A 17,846-nucleotide genomic window follows, 5' to 3' on the forward strand; every position below is an offset into this window, starting at 1 on the left:
CCCGCTCCGAACAATGCATGCGTTTCGCCAAGACCTGGGGCCCCCGTAGGTTTTTCACCAACTTCTCCACTCAAAGCCGGGGAGTCATGACCCTCATCCACAAGAGTCTCCATTTCACCCTCATTTCCTCAATAATCGACCCCCAAGGCAGATGTAATGCTCCATGCCATGCTACACCACAAGGAAGTGGTTCTTCTGAACATCTATGGCCCTAACCTAGATGACCCGGAATTGTATGTGCAGGTCACCTCCCTCCTCGATGGCTTCCCCTTGTTCCTATCCTTTGGGGTGGAGACTTCAACACGATCTTCGATGTAGCTCTCGATAGATCCAGCTCCAAGCCCCGTCACCTCTCCAGGGCAGCTTACGCTGCACTGTCCTCCCTACCCCGTCTGGCCATGGTGGATGCATGGAGATTCTTCTACCCGGATTCTCGCATCTACTCTTTCTACTCCTCTGTTCATGATTCCTATTCCCGCATCGACAGATGGGTGATCTCCAACAAATTGGTTAAGAATGTAATACAGTTAATGATCCTTCCCAGAACCCTGTCTGACCACTCTCCTGTCACTGTTACTGTCGACTGGGGTCTTGATCCCGGCCGAACTCGCAACTGGAAATTGAAACCCCTCTCCTTACTGGACCCGGAGTTCTGTTCCGAGCTCGAGCTGTCGATTGAGGAGTTCTTCGAGACCAACACGGGCTCAGTAACGTCTCAGGCCACTCTATGGGAGTCATTCAAGCTTTATATTAGAGGGATTACGTTGTCCAAGGAGAATGGGGTCCTTAAGTCGATCCGGAGAGATCTTGCCACCAGCGAATCCAGACTATCAACCCTAGAAGCCACATACTCACTTCACTCTACCCCGGGCAACCTGGCTGACATCGGGATGGAATTGGACAAGTTCCGTTCCCTTGCGGACCGTGAGCAAAGGTTCTTGGATAGCCCTGGCATGGCGAGGAGGTATGGGGAGGGTGAGCGCCCCGGCCGATTTCTGACTCGGTTGATCCGGCACGAGACGGGGTCCCCACACATACTCGGTATTGAGAGGCCTGACGGCTCTATGGCTGTCTTCGCAGGACGTCAACAGGGAATTTTTCACATTCTACGAAACCCTATATTCTAACACTGATGAGGTGGCGGAGATCTACTCCTTTCTCGATGCCCTTCCTCTGTCAACTTTGTCTCCGGAGACCGTGGGTTCCCTTGACTCCCCACTCACGCGGGAGGAGCTGTCGGACGCTATTGATTCCCTATCCTCAGGTCGTGCCCCTGGCTCGGACGGTATCCCAGTCGAATTTTACAAACATTTCAAGTCACAACTGCTCCCTCACTTGCTGGCACTTTGGGAGGAGTCCGTGGAGGCCGGAGTATTCCCCCCCTTCACTCTGTGAGGCTACAATCACAGTACTACTTAAATCTGGTAAACCCCCTTCGCAATGCAGTTCGTATCGCCCGCTCTCACTTATAAATTGTGATGTCAAGATATACGCCAAGGCTCTGGCTCTCCGGTTGGCTCCCTTCCTGCCATCTATCATCCACCCGGACCAGGCTGGTTTCATCCTGGGTCGCTCCACCTCCCTGAACCTGAGGCGTCTATTTAACATCATTAACAGAATCAGTCCCGAGACGCACGCAGTGGCTGTCACCCTTGACATGCAAAAGGCGTTTGACTCGGTTTCGTGGAGGTATCTGTGGCGGGTCCTCGATGGTTGCAAATTCGGCCCCTCCTTAATCTCCTGGGTCAGACTGCTTTACTCCGCTCCTGTTGCTAGGGTCCACACCGGCGACCGTTGCTCCCCCCCTTTTTAAGATCGCCAGGGGGACGAGACAGGGGTGCCCCTTCTCTCCCTTGGTTTTCGCTATAGCAATTGAACCTTTTGCCGACATGCTCCGCCAATTCCACGCTCATAGGGGCCTCCGCTCTGCGGGACAGACGGACATAGTGTCCCTATATGCGGATGACGTGTTTGTGTGCTCTCCCTCCACCAACTTACCCCCAATACTAGAGGACATCATTCGGTTTGGTCGAATTTCGGGCCTTAAAGTGAATTGCTCGAAATCCACTCTTTTCCCACTCACGGAATGCACTCTCCCTCCCCCCCGACACCCTCGGTTTCACATGGGCCCAATCCACATTTACTTACTTGGGGATAGTGGTAACGCGCCAGCGGGCGCTGACCTTCCAGGAAAACTATCAGAAGTATCTCACACTTGACAGCTAAGATCCGGGTCTGGGATAAACTCCCGATTTCTTTGGCAGGCAGGATAGGTCTGTTGAAGATGGTGGTGTTGCCCCAGTTGCTTTACAGGTTCACTAACGTACCCTTGTGGTCAGGGGTGGGCTTCTTTCGTGATTTGACCCGCACTGTGAATTCCTTTCTTTGGCACTCGGGTGCGGTTCGCCTTAAAATCGATACCCTTTCCACTCCCATGTCTAACGGGGGCTTCGGTGCCCCTGACTTTCTTAAATACTGGCTGGTGTCCCAAATCCAATATACTTCTCACTGGTTTAATACTACGGATTCCCCCCCGCATGTCCGACTTGAGAAGCTTGCGGTTTTTGACCAGGACATCCGCTCCTTGGTGTTACAACCCGCTCCCTTGGTACAGGACTCACAGAGCCCGGTCGCCTGCACAGCCATCGCATTAGCGAAAATGTGGAAGCTGACTGGAACTGCCTACGCCTTCCACGGTAACCTCCCTCTTTGGAATTTTCTCCCAGGGGTCCCGCGGGTTCCACCAGGCACGGTTCGCCGCTGGGCGGAGGCGGGCTACGAGCTGCTACGAGACGTGTTTGACCAGGGTATATTTGTTGAATGGCCCAATCTCCCCTTGCCCTTGAGAAGCGACCAGAGTGTATGGCTCCAATATACATCCCTCCGTAGGACCCTTAAGCGTAATTACCAAGGGTTCCCTGCATTGCCACCGGACGACCCTGCCATTGAGGAGCTCTCCTCCCCCGGGCCCATGAGGGGCAAGATCTCTAGGCTATATACTATGTTACAATCCAGATCTGTCCCAGACTTTGCTAAACTGAAGCGTGCTTGGGAGGCAGACCTCGGTGTTGAGATGTCGGTTGAGCGCTGGGCACACCTATGCGAACGCACACATCGAGTTTCCTTCAACTCCCGGTTTAAACTCATTCAGTTCAAAGTACTACATAGGTTTCACTACACCCCGATCAGACTACATCGCATGTCCGGTGATCACCCTGCCAGCTGCCCCAAATGCGGCCAGGACGATGCCGACTAAATACACATGATTTGGTCCTGCCCCCGCCTCTTACAGTTTTGGGAGGCTGTTTGCTCGACAGTATCCGCTTTGATCGACCATCCCATTGCCCCCTCCCCGGTGGTATGCCTCTTTCACGACCTCCCAGGCCTCTCCCGTGATTCCAAGAAACTAGCTGGCCTCTGCCTGCTTCTCGCGGTGCGCTCCATCCTGCTCTGCTGGCTTCGCCCCTCACCTCCCACGCACGCCCAATGGCTAGAGCGGTCACGTGGGCCTCGGATTCTGAGGAAGCCTGGTCCCATATGCAACCCACCCACTCCAGGCCTAGAAATATTTGGCTCAGGTTCCGCTCTTACATGTCCGATCTCGTCGAGACACCGGATGCCCCCCCCCCCCACCCGCTTCCCCCCACCAGCTTGGGTCCTCACCCCTATCATAGTTTCCTGTTGCCCTTTCCACGCTGTGACTGTGTTCTTTGATTGTTCCATCATGTGTAGTAACCTCTGCGCACCTACTTTATGTACACCGTTTTCATATTGTAACTGCCTGACGCTGTTCGCCTGTGTTTTGCTGCCAAGCTTTATAATAAAAGTTAAAAAGAAAAAAAAGATTCCAAAAACAAAGGAATCGCAATCGAAATCAGATCAAAATACGAGAGAGTGAGGGGGGAAAAACAAGGCTCACTCTCTCCAGGGTGAAAATAAAAAATTCCCAAAGTTCAGCAAAAGAGCTGGCAGTCCAAGGTTGAAGGGAATTGGCACAAAAACGTGAATTCTCCCTAACAAGATGTCCGTTATGTGAGGGGGTGGAGTCTAAAATGACACCAAGGTTGTTTGCCTCGCAAGAAGGCGCAGTTAGAGGGCAGCAGAGTGAAAGAGGGAAAGCGAGAGCTGGGGTCTTAGGGAGAATTCTCAGAAATGTGCTAATTCCCTTCACCTTAGAAACCCCCAGCAACTTTGCTGGATTTTGAGGACTTGATTTTTTAACCTGGAGAGAGCAAGACCCTTTTCCCCATTTTAATGTGATTTTGAACACTTTCTCTTGGTTGTGGAGTCTGAAACTCCATAGGCATCTTTCACATTGCGTCACATAGCACCTTCAGTGCAGTGGCACAGGGAAGTCTTTCATATTTCCCAAAGGTTTAAATACCTTCTCTGGGATAAACTACTGTTTCCCAGAGCAGTAAAGTGAAATTGACTTTACTTCCATTTGTAACTTTCTAGACCCAGCAAATATTATCTTACAATAGGGTGCTGGAGGGGTTACTTAGTATCAACCTTGCCTAGCTTCTCATGTAACATTTTTATGTTACCAGTTCCTCGATTAATGGCTGGTGGCAGTGGTTTACCTTTTACTACTGTGGTGTGCATTTACCGTGTGCTGCGTTTGCAGCAGCAGTAAAAGCGCTCAAGGGTGCCATTTTTGTCAAAATGGCAGCAGTCTTGTTTTTCTCCGTTTCTTCTTGAAAATGTCCTTCTTGAGATTTACTCTGCGTGCCAAACCAGGTTTGGTCCCTTTGTCCGCTTTGCCTTTGACGGGATTCATGAGTGAAGCCCGCCTCTGGCACCAGGGTGTCTGGTATCTGGGGTGTGCAGGAAGTGAGGGAGGTGCCCGACACTACCTATGCTTAGTCTCCTAGGAGACCCAAATGCACTCTGTAGTGATTGGCCGGCTGACTGTCCAGCAAGGAGAGCCACCCTGCTGGATGACCGACAGCTAGGAAGGAATGAATGGGAGAGAACTGAATAAAAGGCCAGGCCTTTGACCACTGGACAAAGGAACCGAAGAAGAACTCTAAGAGGACGCCTACTCCAGCTTCTGGACTGTTTGTTTGCCCGGTGAAGCCCGGTTGTGTTGAAACTCCAAATTTCACATCGACAGAAGCACCTGCAAGGACTTCTCCCCTTGAGTTGGTGGGACCAATCAACTCCAAAGTAAGCCACCTGGACATTTTCTCGGAGCTGGTTGCATTTCCACAGAGTTGCTGCTGGAAACTGAAATGGCAGTGAGAGGAACACCAGTTTGTGTGCGTTGCTTTTAAGTTGGCCAAGAGCTCCAGGAAGATTCTCCGGACTCCCAAGAAGCAGGACAGACCGAGCCTGAGCCACCTCAGAGTGCTGGACCTCAGAAGCAAGGAAAGTCCATCTTAACAGCCAGAAACCGCTGTGTTATTTGCAGTAGTCGCGAGGAGCTGAAACACTGAAGTGCCACTTGTTTGAAGATTGCCGGTTGCGAGGGGTGACCGTCCCATTGCAGTGCAGTAGTCCCCTGAAGAGCTCCCTCTTTGTCCCCACGACTGAGGCCAGGAACAGTGAGATCTGCACAGGAACAGAAGTCATCTGCTGCACTTTTCTTCAATCCAAAAGTTATTGTAAAGTCTGAGGGAACTTACCTCTTGTTATGTAACTACACTTGTTCTCCGTTGGTGAGACTTGTTGTGGTTGCTCTGTAGAGTTGCTGATCGCTTCTTTACCCCACAAGCCTAAACAGCTTGTGGCCCTACTTTTAATTCCTTCTACAAAGACTTAAAACATTGTGCAAGACTGACTTACCTCTGAGAAGTGCTTCAGTTTCACCTACAGTTTTGCTCAATTGACTTTGGCTTAATCTGGCTCTCTGAATGACTCTTCTCTCTGCGAATGTGGTTGGTGTTCCTTCAGGAAAGGGTTACTAACTTAGCATTGGGGCGTTTACAAAAGTACTTAACTGCTTTGAGAATATTTAGGAGATCTCGTTAGGTCATGTTCATCTTTCCCCTTGACAAACTCTAAAGTGTGTGTTTTGAAGTAGCTTTGAGTGTTCCCGTTATATTGCTCCCTTCTAAAGAAGGCTTATTCTAAATGACTGATAAATTGTTTATTTAAGAAACCTTGTGTGTAAGAGTTTATTTGAATACTTGTCACTGAATCTCTGTGCAACTCCCCTACAGCTCACATTGACCCCTCTGACTGATCAACACGCTACCGACCTATGTAGTATAGACCTTTACTTTACAAAAGGTTGGGTTCCTATTGCCAGGTGGTCAGGGTTGCTGTAGTGCACCCAAAGGGTACTGCATACAATCTTGCCTAACAAGGGGTCCCAATGAGAAGGATCTCAGTCTTACAGGCATTAAGGCAGAGATAGTTGGAGGCACACCATTCCTGAATCGTGGATAAACAGTCAGGAATGAGCGAGAGAGGAGGCTGGGGGGGAACTTGAAGGAGAGCCGTGTGTCATCTGCATAACATGGATAGTTAGGAGAGAAGGTAGAGATGAGGTGGGCCAGAGTTGCAAAGTAAAGATTGAAGAGCCATGCAGAGAGGTTAGAGCCCTGGGGAACACCATTTGTGGAGAGAGAGGGGGTGGTGGAGAGCAAGGACCCCATTTGGACCTCAGAGGGTCGATCGGAGAGGAAGGAGGCCAACCAGTCTAGGGCCTGATCTGCGATGCCCAGGTTGTCTCGGAGACTGTTGATCAGATGCCGTGTCGAAAGCTTCACAGGTGTTCAGGAGAGCAGTTTCCGTGCTTCTGGCTGCTTTAAAGCCAGACTGGTGGTCATGGAGACACCAGCAGATTCAGTATGGAAAGTAAGTTGGTGATGGCCAGCTTTTCCAGGTGTTTGCCCAGGAAAGGAGTGATCGAGATCGGGTGGTAGTTTGCCGGACAAAAAGGATCGGCAGTAGGCTTAAGGAGGGTGTGCACAAGCCAGTGCTTCAGGGGGAGGGTAAGTTTCAGTGGCAAAAGAGTGCAGAAATCAGCCGATTGATAGAGGTCTCCAATGAACTTTAACTGTTCTTAAACTCAAACACTTCTAAAACACCTGTTGGCAGAGACAAACCTTGTCCAAAACTAGTTTCAAGAATTCTAGCCTTCTGCAAGTGGCCCCATCTCTCCTAGGAAGTGACTTAAATCTTAGAACTGGATTATAAAAGGTATGAATTGTTATACCTCCTTTCTGCCTTCATACCACTTCTCTAATTGGGTTACTTGCCTAGCTCTTTCTTCACTTGCTTTGCTACATTACTGTGTTCTTTTGCTGATCTAACTGCGTTTAAAAGTAAAGGATTGGTGCTCTGTAGCTATAGCACTTCAATGATGAATGTATTTAAGAGTTTAGTGATTTACTCACATCCAGTGTTTAGTTGATAAATTGTCCATGGCCTAAATAAATAATTGTATTTTTATATATTCTGCCCAACTTGTGATATTAAGAGTGCTCTGTTTGTGCTGAACCGTTCACCACTCACTCTACAAGGTATAAGCATTACTTCTCAGTCACACTACCTTAAAATATTTTGGCTAGACCGCTCTTTCCCTGCCCACCAGAATAGAGTGGTAACATCAAAATTTGTCCACACGGCATATACAGAAAATCATTCTTAACAGAAGCTATCGGTGAGATTGAGAAATGTGCAGAAGACAAATGGGGTGGGAGCGTAGGCAGAAACAATGATTTCTGGTGATCGATTCAGTGTGCCTCTGAAAAAGTTACGCTAGGTCTGGGAAATCATTTGGTCTTCTCCATGTTGCAGCCTATCCCCCAAACTTAATTTCTCTCTGCATCTTAGGGCTATCAGGATCATGGTGGATTCCAACACATCCTCAGTGCCGTTCAAAATCCACAAACTATCAGCTTTTCATAATTTGATTTTTGGATAGTACTATGGCAGATCCTTTACTACTTCCCATCCTTGTGAAACTATATCCATGAGTTTGTGTAGCCACCTGTTCAGGGACCTCACTGGTTGTTCCCAGGAGGTTGACACATATGTGTATGTTCCACTGGGACTCTCCACTCTGTTTAAAATGAGTGGCTTATGCCAGGGATTTCCTTGGTGCTCTTAACCATATTGGTCAGTGATCTGGTTTGTGTTCACTGGTTCGCTCCAACTGCCACATCTGCCCGCACACTTATGCTATTTTAACCAGGACTTGCACGCATATTGAAGTTCCACCTGCTTGCCCAGCCCACTTCAGGGCCTCTAGTTTAGAAAGATCACAATTCTCCAAGGAACGTTGGCTATATTACAAGTGTTCTTCCATTCAATCTTTCCCAATACTGTTGCACATAATTTTAAAGCCCATAAGTCCAATGTTCATTTTCATCTCAATTACATACTGCAAAGATTCTCACCATACCACTCACCTGTCCACCCACTCTCTGCTTTTGATCCTTTCATAAATACTACTATAAAATCGACATGCTATATTGCAACATGAATCACAAAATTATTGAAAAAATAGATATGCTTAAGAAAGTAATGGCTGTTACCTGGGTCCCAACTGTGATGTTTGGCATTGACGAAATGCCTGTACTTGACTTGGGCTTTTTATTTTTTGCTCGTGCCTTTTCAAGCATTTTCTTTCTCTGGCTAAACGGAACAACCCCCCTACAAAGAAAAACATTTAGTGAACTACACATTTCACATTAAATTACACGACTGGGTGAAAAGTGTAAGCAATGGAATGGATAAGTAACATTACATGTGTTAAAATTAAAATATAGTTTCATAGAAAGGGTTACTTGTCACAATGCCTTATAAGCGTTTATGGATTTAACTTCACATGAAACATAAGCAAGAAATTAAATATGTTACACAATTTAGAAACTGCCAGGAGCCCATTTTTTAAGGTGGGTAACTTGTACTCATTCACAGTATCACCAACAAATGTTTATGTTAAGCAAGCTTTGTAAAATCGTCTGTTTAAAGAACTACAAACACTTTGCCTTAAACTTGACAAGATATGAAATCAAAACTGTCAAACCTTTCTTAACGTTACATAACAGAGCAGCAAAGCTTAACTCGTAGACAGGGGGGTGGGGGGGGCAAGGATGAAAAAGTTAAAATTAGTTCACACACTTCCCTCTACAAAAAGCAAACATTTACCAGGAAGCAAAGTTTTTACTAGCCATTGGCTAGTGATATTTGACAAGTAAGATATGGTGTGCTGTATGAATAGAATTGAGGTGGCGAGTGACATAGTTGGCTAGTAGATTACAAGTTTTGCACCCTGTACTTATGTACTTTACATATATTACATATTAGGGAGTTTACAAAAGTCCACCTTAGCTAGTACTTTAGAAGATTCATACTTGGAACACGTGGCTTTAATTCTTAGTATAGGCCTGAACCACACATTTTGTTGGTAGCAATAGCTGAACAGACAGGCTTATCTAAGGAGGGGGCGGGGGAAGGGATGTAGGTAGCTGTTAGGACAGTTAACTAAGGGCTTATTAAAACCATTCAACTGAGGCAGTACATGTCCCCACTCTTAGTATAAGGCTGTACCACCCGAGTATATGGTAGGTAGCATAGAGCAGCCAGGCTCAATTTAGGAGGGAGAGAGGGCTGCAGAATCAGTACAAATTAAATTGTAATACAAATGATTCAAACACTGAAATACTTTGTATTGTAAAAATATTTAAATACAGGTAGGCCCAGATAAATCTAGGGATAAGAAAGCACTAGAATATTATATGAAATCAGAGTATAAAAACACAACACTATACTTTAAAGTACACAGATCCAAGTATAGACCTTATTTGAAGTACCCAACAGTAGTTCTAGGGAAGTCAAAACCTTGTCATACACATCCAGTGTAATTGTTGTTCTCCAGCATGGGTCTGGCATGGATCCACATGCTCATGAATATTCCCCGTCAGGCTGGGAATCCTCGGTAAAGAAAAAAATCAGTATCAGTTTAGTTTCTGATTTGTCTTTCTTAGAAGTAACCAATCACTGGTCTCTGGGTCATACTGCCCCCAGCCAATGACTGCCCTCTCCCTAAGCCCCGCCCCTGGCAGCCATCCTCAGATTTGGTAGCACATAAAGTGGCAGTATGAACAAGCGAAGAGCAGCAGAGGGGTAGGTGGGAGGGTTTGCATGTGAATCCATGCCAGACCCATGCTGGAGAACAACAGTTACAGGTAAGTAACTTGTTCCTTTCTCCAGCATGGGGTCTGGCATGGATTCGCATGCTGATGAATATAAGAATACATAGCAGTACAAACATGCACAACCACGGGAGGTGGCAAAGGGTCAACCTTAAGCATTACATAGACTCAACATTAAACAACTCTTACTTCCTGACCAGGCCTACCTTCATGCGAACAGGTTGCGCAGCACTGCCTCGCCGACTCTGGACTCCTCCCTGGAATCCCGGTCGACGCAGCAGAATCTCGTGAAGGTGTGCGTCGACCTCCATGTAGCAGCCCTGCAGATGTCCAGCAAGGGTACACCAGACAAGAACGCCGTGGTAGCAGCGATCGCTCTGGTTGAATGGGCTTTCGGACGGCCGGGCAACGGTCGGTTTGCCAACCGATGACAGTGCATGATGCAGCCGCAGGGCCATCTGGAAATGGAAGCCTTCGAGAGAGCCTTCCCTTGGTTCAGAGGTCCAAAGTTCACAAACAGCTGGGATGTCTTCCAAAAACTTTGTTCGGTCCACGTAGAACTTCAGCGCTCTAGCTACATCTAGCGAGTGCAAAGTCCTCTCGGCTGGCGATGAAGGCGACAGGAAGAAAACTGGTAACACCAAGGGCTTGTTGAGATGGAAGTCCGACGGCACCTTGGGCATGAAGGAGGGGTGCGTCCTCAGCAACACCGTCGACTCGTGAAAAATCAAGTATGGAGGCTTGCAGGATAGGGCCTGAATCTCTCCCACGCGTCGTGCGGAAGTGATGGCCACAAGGAACGCTGTCTTCCACGACAGGAACTTCAACTGAGCCAAATGCAAAGGCTCGAATGACGGGCCCATGAGCCTGATCAGCACCACATTGAGCTCCCATGCCGGGGCTGGAGCCTTCACCGGCGGGAACAATCTGAACAGTCCTTTCATAAACTCCTTCACCAGGCGATGAGACCACAGGGATGACCGTCCTGCAGTTCTGGTGTATCGGGAAATTGCTGCCAGATGTATCTTGATGGAAGCATGAGCTAGTCCAGCTTTGGCCAGCGACAGTAAGTACGGTAGCACTTGAGGGGCCGTAATCCGTAGAGGGTTAATCTTCTGTGCACGGCACCAGAGGGAGAACCTCTTCCACTTGTGTCCGTAGCAATTGAGAGTTGAGGACGCCTTGGCCTTTGCAAGAACCTCTCTGCAGTCCGCCAGGATATTGTACCCTCCAAACTCTAGTGCTGCAGGAGCCAGGCCTGCAAGTTCAGCGACTCCGGGTTGTGATGAAGGATGGCGCCTCCTTCTCTGGAGGGAAGATCTGCGTCTGTCGACAGTTTGACTGGACAAGTCTGGGAACCAGATCTGCCTCGGCCACGCAGATGCGACGAGGATCATCCTGCACCGGGACCTCTTGAGCTAGTGGACGAGTTGCGGTAGCAACGGCAACGGAGGGAACGCATACAGGAACAGGCCGTCCCAGGGGAACTAGAAAGCATCAACCATGCTCCTCGGCTGGCGAAAACCTGCTTGCGAACCTCTGGCACTTGGAGTTCGTCGCTGTCGCGAACAGGTCGATCTGGGGTTTGCCCCATCATTGAGTCGATCCACTAGATCCTGACGCCGTTCCCACTCGTGGCACGAGCGCAGTCGGCGATTGCGTTTGTCCCTGCCAGATGAAAGGGTACCAGAAACATCCCCTGGGCATGGCCCAGTGCCACAGATCCTGGGCTTCCTTGGACAGGGCTGGGGATCTTGTTCCTACCTGCTTCCGGATGTAGAACATTGTGGTGGTGTTGTCGGTGAAGATCCTCACCACCTTGCCCTTGAGGGACGGGAGAAACGACCCGAGGGCCCAGAACACTGCGCAGAGCTCCAGTATGTTGATGTGGAGCATCCTCTCCTCCGGGAGCCAGAAGACTCTCGCGTGAAGATCTCCTGTGTGCGCCTCCCACCCCTCCAGGGAGGCATCCGTCATCACCGTTACCTGGTGTGCTGGGGTCTGAAAGTCTGTGCCCGCCGCGGGAGGCGCACGGGATCCCCACCACCGAATTGCTTAGCGGAATACTTTGTTGAGCAGATCTTGTCCTCGAAGCTGCCCGTCGCTTGCATCCAACGGGCGTCGAGGAACTCCTGTAGAGGGCGCATCCGAAGCCTGCAGAGGTGCACCAGGTAGATGCATGAGGACATCATCCCGAGAAGGGACTTGAAGAACCACCTTGCCCAGGATGGCCTTCATCCTTTCCTCCGACGGCGGTTCCAATCGCGCTACTGTATCGATCCTGGCTCCCAGAAACAGTGTGAACTGCGACGGAGCCAGGTGGGATTTGGGGAAGTTGATGGAGAATCCCAAGTCCATGAGCAGCCGGCCAGTCTTTGCTGTGTGTTCAACGGCGAGTTCACTTGTTCTTGCTCGGATGAGCCAATCGTCCAGGTAGGGGTAGACGTGGATCCCCTGCAGGCGCAGCTGCGCCGCCACTGGCGCTAGGCACTTGGTGAATACCCTTGGCGCCGACTTCAATCCGAATGGGAGGGCCTTGAACTGGTAGTGCCGTCCCTGGACCACGAACCTGAGAAACTATCAGTGTCCTTTTAGTATGGGGATGTGAAAGTATGCATCCTCCAAATCCAACAACGATAGGAAGTCGCCTTCCTCAAGCTGGGCCAGCACGTGCTGGAGGGTGACCATCCGGAACTTCTGTGCCTTGATGCATCTTTTTAGTCGACGCAGGTCCAGGATGGGACGCCATCCTCCCTTCTTTCTGACGAGGAAGGATCTTGAGTATACTCCGGAGCCCCGGAGCCTCTTTGGGACAAGCTTGATGGCTCATTTCTTGAGCATCGCCCTTACTTCTAACAGCAGTTGAGGGACGTGGTTTTCCTTCCTGGCCACGGGAGGAACTTAGGGGCACTTCTTTGGAAATTCCAGAGTGTGCCCGTGGGCCAGGGCATACAGCAACCAAAGGGTCGGTGGAGATTGACTCCCACACGCTGACGAACTTTGTCAGCTAGCCTCCCACTGGGGTGCTTCGGTGGGGGCCCAACGCAACAGCCAGTTCAGTCTTGCCTTGAAGCAGCCTTGCCGGCTTGGCCTCCCTGGCGACAAGATCCACCTGACTTGCCTCGTCAGGCCTCGTCCCCAGTAAGATTCTTGCGACAAGGAGCAGGCCGCCTGACGGTACGTCGAGGAGCCGCCGCCGAATCCTTTGGAGGCACCTTGCTTGCCTCCGGAGTTCCGAAAGGGCGGCCGCCGTTGCTGCAGAACTCCCAAGACCCGAGCCGTCTGTGTTGGTCTTGATGGCCTGCAGTGACTCATCCACTGTCTTTCCAAAAAGATTGTGAAGGGCATGTCCAAAACCTTGGCTTGCATGTCTTGCTGGAAATCGGTCGCCTTGAGCCATCCCCGCCGTCTAAGGCAAACGCTGTTGCCCAATTGGTGGAAACCAGTGTCGGCAATATCCGTGGCTACCGTTGTGTGGTCCGATGCCACCTCACCTTCCTGTAGGATCGCCAGGGCCTCTGCCCTCTTGTCGTCCGGTAGGAAGTCCAACAGGGGGCGTTCTTGTACCAAATTCCCTGTCGTTGGCCGCCTTGATCGTCGTCGCCGCCGAGATGACTCGTCCCATGGCGTCCAGTTTCTTTCCCTCGCTGTCCGTTAGGGAAAGTTTAAGATGAAGCCGATGCCCCCCCCCCAAACCCTGCTTTTTTCTTGGCCGCTGCTGAGACGACCGAATCCGGGTCGGCTGTGCCCTAAGGCACAACGGGGCGGCGCCGGGGAACCGGTACTACTTCTCGTACCGGTCCCTCTTGGCAGGTGTAATGGACGGGTTCTTCAGGAGGGCAAGTCCCTCGTCCCAGATGTAATCCAGCAACGGCACCGTGAGGACGGTCATCTTGGCCTCGCGCCGTTGGTAGAGGAAGCCTTCCTTCTCTTCGGGGCAGAGCTGAAAAAGCTTGCATGCCCTGGCAATCATGGCGTGGAAGGAGCCAATTTCATCGGGCGTGGAAGCCCGGGGAATCCGAGACGGGAGGTCGTCACCGCCGTCGTCATCCGTCCCCATCGTGGCCGTGTATGTTCCCGCGTCATCCCTCGGAACCGAGGAAGGCGACAAAGGCTGAGAAGGCCATGAGGGCTGAAAGGGCGCTGGACGAATTCTCCTCTTGTTTGGAGGGCTTCCCGACGGACCCGGTTCAGCTGGGTTGTCCATCGGGGGTAGGGGCAGTCTCGTCCTTATCTCCGTGCATAAGGCTTGGATTGCCGACCAAATGGCCGCCAAGTTATCCTGCGGCTCGGGCTACGACGGGCGTGACGGGTGCAACGGTTGCTCCTCCTCCACAGGAACGTCGTCGCCACCCTTGCTCTCATCGTCCCCCTAATCGGGATTCCCCCCCCGTGGGACCGGGCCTCTTCCAAATTCTCAAGTCAGTTCCTCCTCGGAGGTTGTGCCCGTGTCTGTAACGGCCACCGACCCCCCCCCCCCCCACCTTTTCCACCAGGGTCTTCACGGGGGTCCTAGATGGGCTTAAAAGAGGATACCCTCCGCGGAGGCAGGGAAACTGAGCCCCGAGGTCGCCTCCACTGGGGTAGCCTCAACAGGCTTTGCCAGGGCTGCAGCGACTCCCTCAATTGAGGCCTTGGCCGGGATCAAGGTCTTCACCACCTTGGGTGCACTTGAGGCCTTCACATTAGGGCGAGGGTCACCGCCTTGCTCCCCTTCGGCCGGTTCTTTCGAGATCGACCAGGGCCTCTCCCGAAGCTTAGCCGGGTTCTCGGATTTTCTCTTCCCCGAGCCAGAGCGTTGGCTCGTGGTTCATGGCGTAGGTGAAGGTGCACCCTGCCTAGCAGCTGAGGAGCCAGACCGTTCTGCGCTCCCGGTGCCCACGGACTCGCGGTGCTTTGCCTTCTGGTGGGCCCCCGTCGCCAGGGCACCCTCACAGGACTCAGAAGACCGCTCTGACTACTACTTCTCACCTACTGGGCTCTTGCCTTCCAGCCAGTTGGAGAGACTGGTCTGACGATCCCTCATAGTCCGATCCGACATGTTCATGCAAAACGCACAGTTCTTCTCCACGTGCGTTTTGTCCTCGTGGAGGCAGTATAGGCATTTCGAATGCTCATCCTCCTTGAACACATTCTGTAGATTGCATTCAGGGCAGATCCTGAACAGTTTGCCGGGAGTCGAGCTTCCCTTCTCCTGGGCCATGTTCCTCTCGTCCGCGAGGTAGGCCTCAGAAAAGCTCTGGAATCCTCCAAGAAGCGTAACGCGACGAAAACCTCACCCTTGAGGGGCGTAGAAAAATCCGAAATGGGTCCCCATTGATCTGAAGTAGAAACGGTGGCGCTTGAGGCTCGATTAAACCGAAAAAATGAGAAATCTCTTTCAAAAAGAACAAAACGCAGTAAAAGCTCGAGAGCTATAGCATGAGGACTCCCAACACTTGAACGTGCGGTATAAATCTGAAGATGGCTGCCAGGGGCGGGGCTTAGGGAGAGGGCAGTATGACCCAGAGACCAGTAATTGGTTACTACTAAGAAAGACAGATCAGAAACGAAATGGATACTGATTTTTTCTTTACTGAGGATTCCCAGCCTGACCGGGAATTTTCATGAGCATGTGAATCCATGCCAGACCCCATGCTGGAGAACAATGGTTACTTTTTACCATTACATTCAGTAATGCAAGGGCAGTAGACCCTTCTAGTTGTAGAATGATTCTTAGCACAAATCACTTAATCAGTCAACTGGACAATATACGTTTGGTGAATAGTAGAACACTTATTCTAGGTGCAGTAAAAACCTACAACTACTTTTGTCATAACACAGTTATACTAGGTGAGTAAAACCTAAGGATGTAATATACAATTACAGGTGCTTTTGAAATCAGGGAACCCCAGATTGAGATAAGCAGTAACTCTTAACTTATTTTTGGATGGCACATAGCTAACACAAGGTAAGTAAAACCCACATACTTTTTTTAATCTCACAATGAAGGTGAAAAGTAAAAGCCAATGTCACACTTTACTGAATGACTCAAGTTATTATAGGTAGGCAACAACCTAATGTAGATTTATTCTGGACAGGCTAGCAGCAAGTCAGGGGAAGCAAGACCCAGGCAGGACTAATCTGGTGATACTAACCATTGGAGGACACTCATACAATTACCCTCAAAGGACTAATCTGGTGAACCAACACTTACCTTTTGGGAAGAGGCACAACCTAATCACAGGAGAGTAAAATACCTTCACATCCACTTTCTATTAGACTGGCAAAACAGTTAAAGGAAGAAAAGATGTTATCTATCCATACAGTAAGAACTTTTCTAACTGTTCACTCTTAGAAGAACAAGTTACTTTCTTACCTGGTAACGTTCTTTCGATGGGGTGGTCCGACAACGTATTCCATATCTACGACAGGTAATGTCCACAGCTGTGCTGCTTCGGAAAATCTTCTGCGTCGATGCGCCGTCCCCGAGGACCTCCTCCGACGGCCGACGTCACTCGATGTGATAAGTAGGACGCACAACGCCCATATCCTCAGTTATAGTTTTTTCCCCCAGAAGGTGTGCCACCAGTTTTCTGCCAGTCAGGCACACACGGCCTTGCGGAACGCAAGCTGCAATCGCAAAAGAAACTCTGCAGCGGGGAAGGTAGGGAGCGATATGAAATACGTCGGACCATCCCATTGATAGAACGTTACCAGGTAAGAAAGTAACTTGTACTTCGAGGGGATTGGGTCCTCCGACGTATTCCATATCTAAGACAGACTCCCAAAGCAGTAGCAAGCAAGGAGGTGAGAAAAGAATTTAGAACACAAATTTAGCATGCCCAATCAAATTGCAGAATATAGGACTGCCTTGCCAAAGGCCAGATCCTGCCCTCTGATGGAATCGAGGGAGCAGTGACGTACAAAAGTATGTACTGAAGCCCAGGTGGCTGCATCACAGATGTGACGAATAGGACCACCCGGTAACACTCGGAGATAGCTAAAATAATCCGAGACAAAGTCTGTTTCTTCACAGCTTGTCCCAAACGCTTTCCAGTGTAGCCAATGAAAAGTTGATTGTCCACTCTGACCCGGGACATACGTGAAATGTAAAAGCTCAACGCTCTCCTAGGATCAAGCCTATGGAGCCTCTCCTCTTCCTTACCAGGATGTGGAGGAGGAGAGAACGCCGGAAGAACAACCTTCTGGCTCAAATGAAATTCCGAAGCCACCTTGGGAAGAAAAGAAGGACGAACTCTAAGGACAACCCTGTCCTTATGAAACACAGTGAAGGGTGGCTTAACTGAAAGTGCCTGTAACTCACTCACTCTGCGAGCGGAACTGCAACCAAAAACAGTTTTAAGAGTTAGCAGTCTCAATGGGCAAGAATGTAAAGGCTCAAAAGGAGCACCCATAAGAAACTTAAGAACAAGGTTCAAATCCCAACCGGGCACCAGAAAAGGTGACGGAGGAAACACATTAGTGAGCCCTTTCTAAAATTGAGAAATTAAAGGAATCTTAAAATAGGAACACTCTTCAGACGAGCGCTTAAATATGGACAGCGCCGCCAGGTAACCTTTAATGGTCCCCACTTGCAAACCCCTGTGGGCCAAAGAAAACAAAAAAGACAGAACCATGGGAATGTCACATTCAAAAACGATCCACATTCTTAACTCTGCACTAGTTGCAGAACTTTCTCCAACGGCAACGGTACAGAGACTTTGTTGCCGGCCGCCTGGCCGAGAGCAACAC

The 17,846-nt window shown here is 50.0% G+C and overlaps 1 protein-coding gene across 9 annotated transcripts in view; it reads right to left on the reverse strand.

Moving 5' to 3' along the window:
- The window catches only part of UBR5 (ubiquitin protein ligase E3 component n-recognin 5), a 2,447,509-nt gene that overhangs the window by 2,002,029 nt on the left and 427,634 nt on the right, over positions 1 to 17,846 (reverse strand). For all 9 annotated transcript variants that reach the window (XM_069621460.1, XM_069621458.1, XM_069621459.1 and 6 more), the window contains one exon: positions 8,490 to 8,607. In XM_069621460.1, the coding sequence (XP_069477561.1) occupies positions 8,490 to 8,607 (118 nt within the window). The remainder of the gene's footprint in view (positions 1 to 8,489; positions 8,608 to 17,846) is intronic.

Source organism: Ambystoma mexicanum, chromosome 5q (genome assembly GCF_040938575.1).
Source record: "Ambystoma mexicanum isolate Mex_15411 chromosome 5q, UKY_AmexF1_1, whole genome shotgun sequence".
Classification (NCBI taxonomy): domain Eukaryota; kingdom Metazoa; phylum Chordata; class Amphibia; order Caudata; family Ambystomatidae; genus Ambystoma; species Ambystoma mexicanum.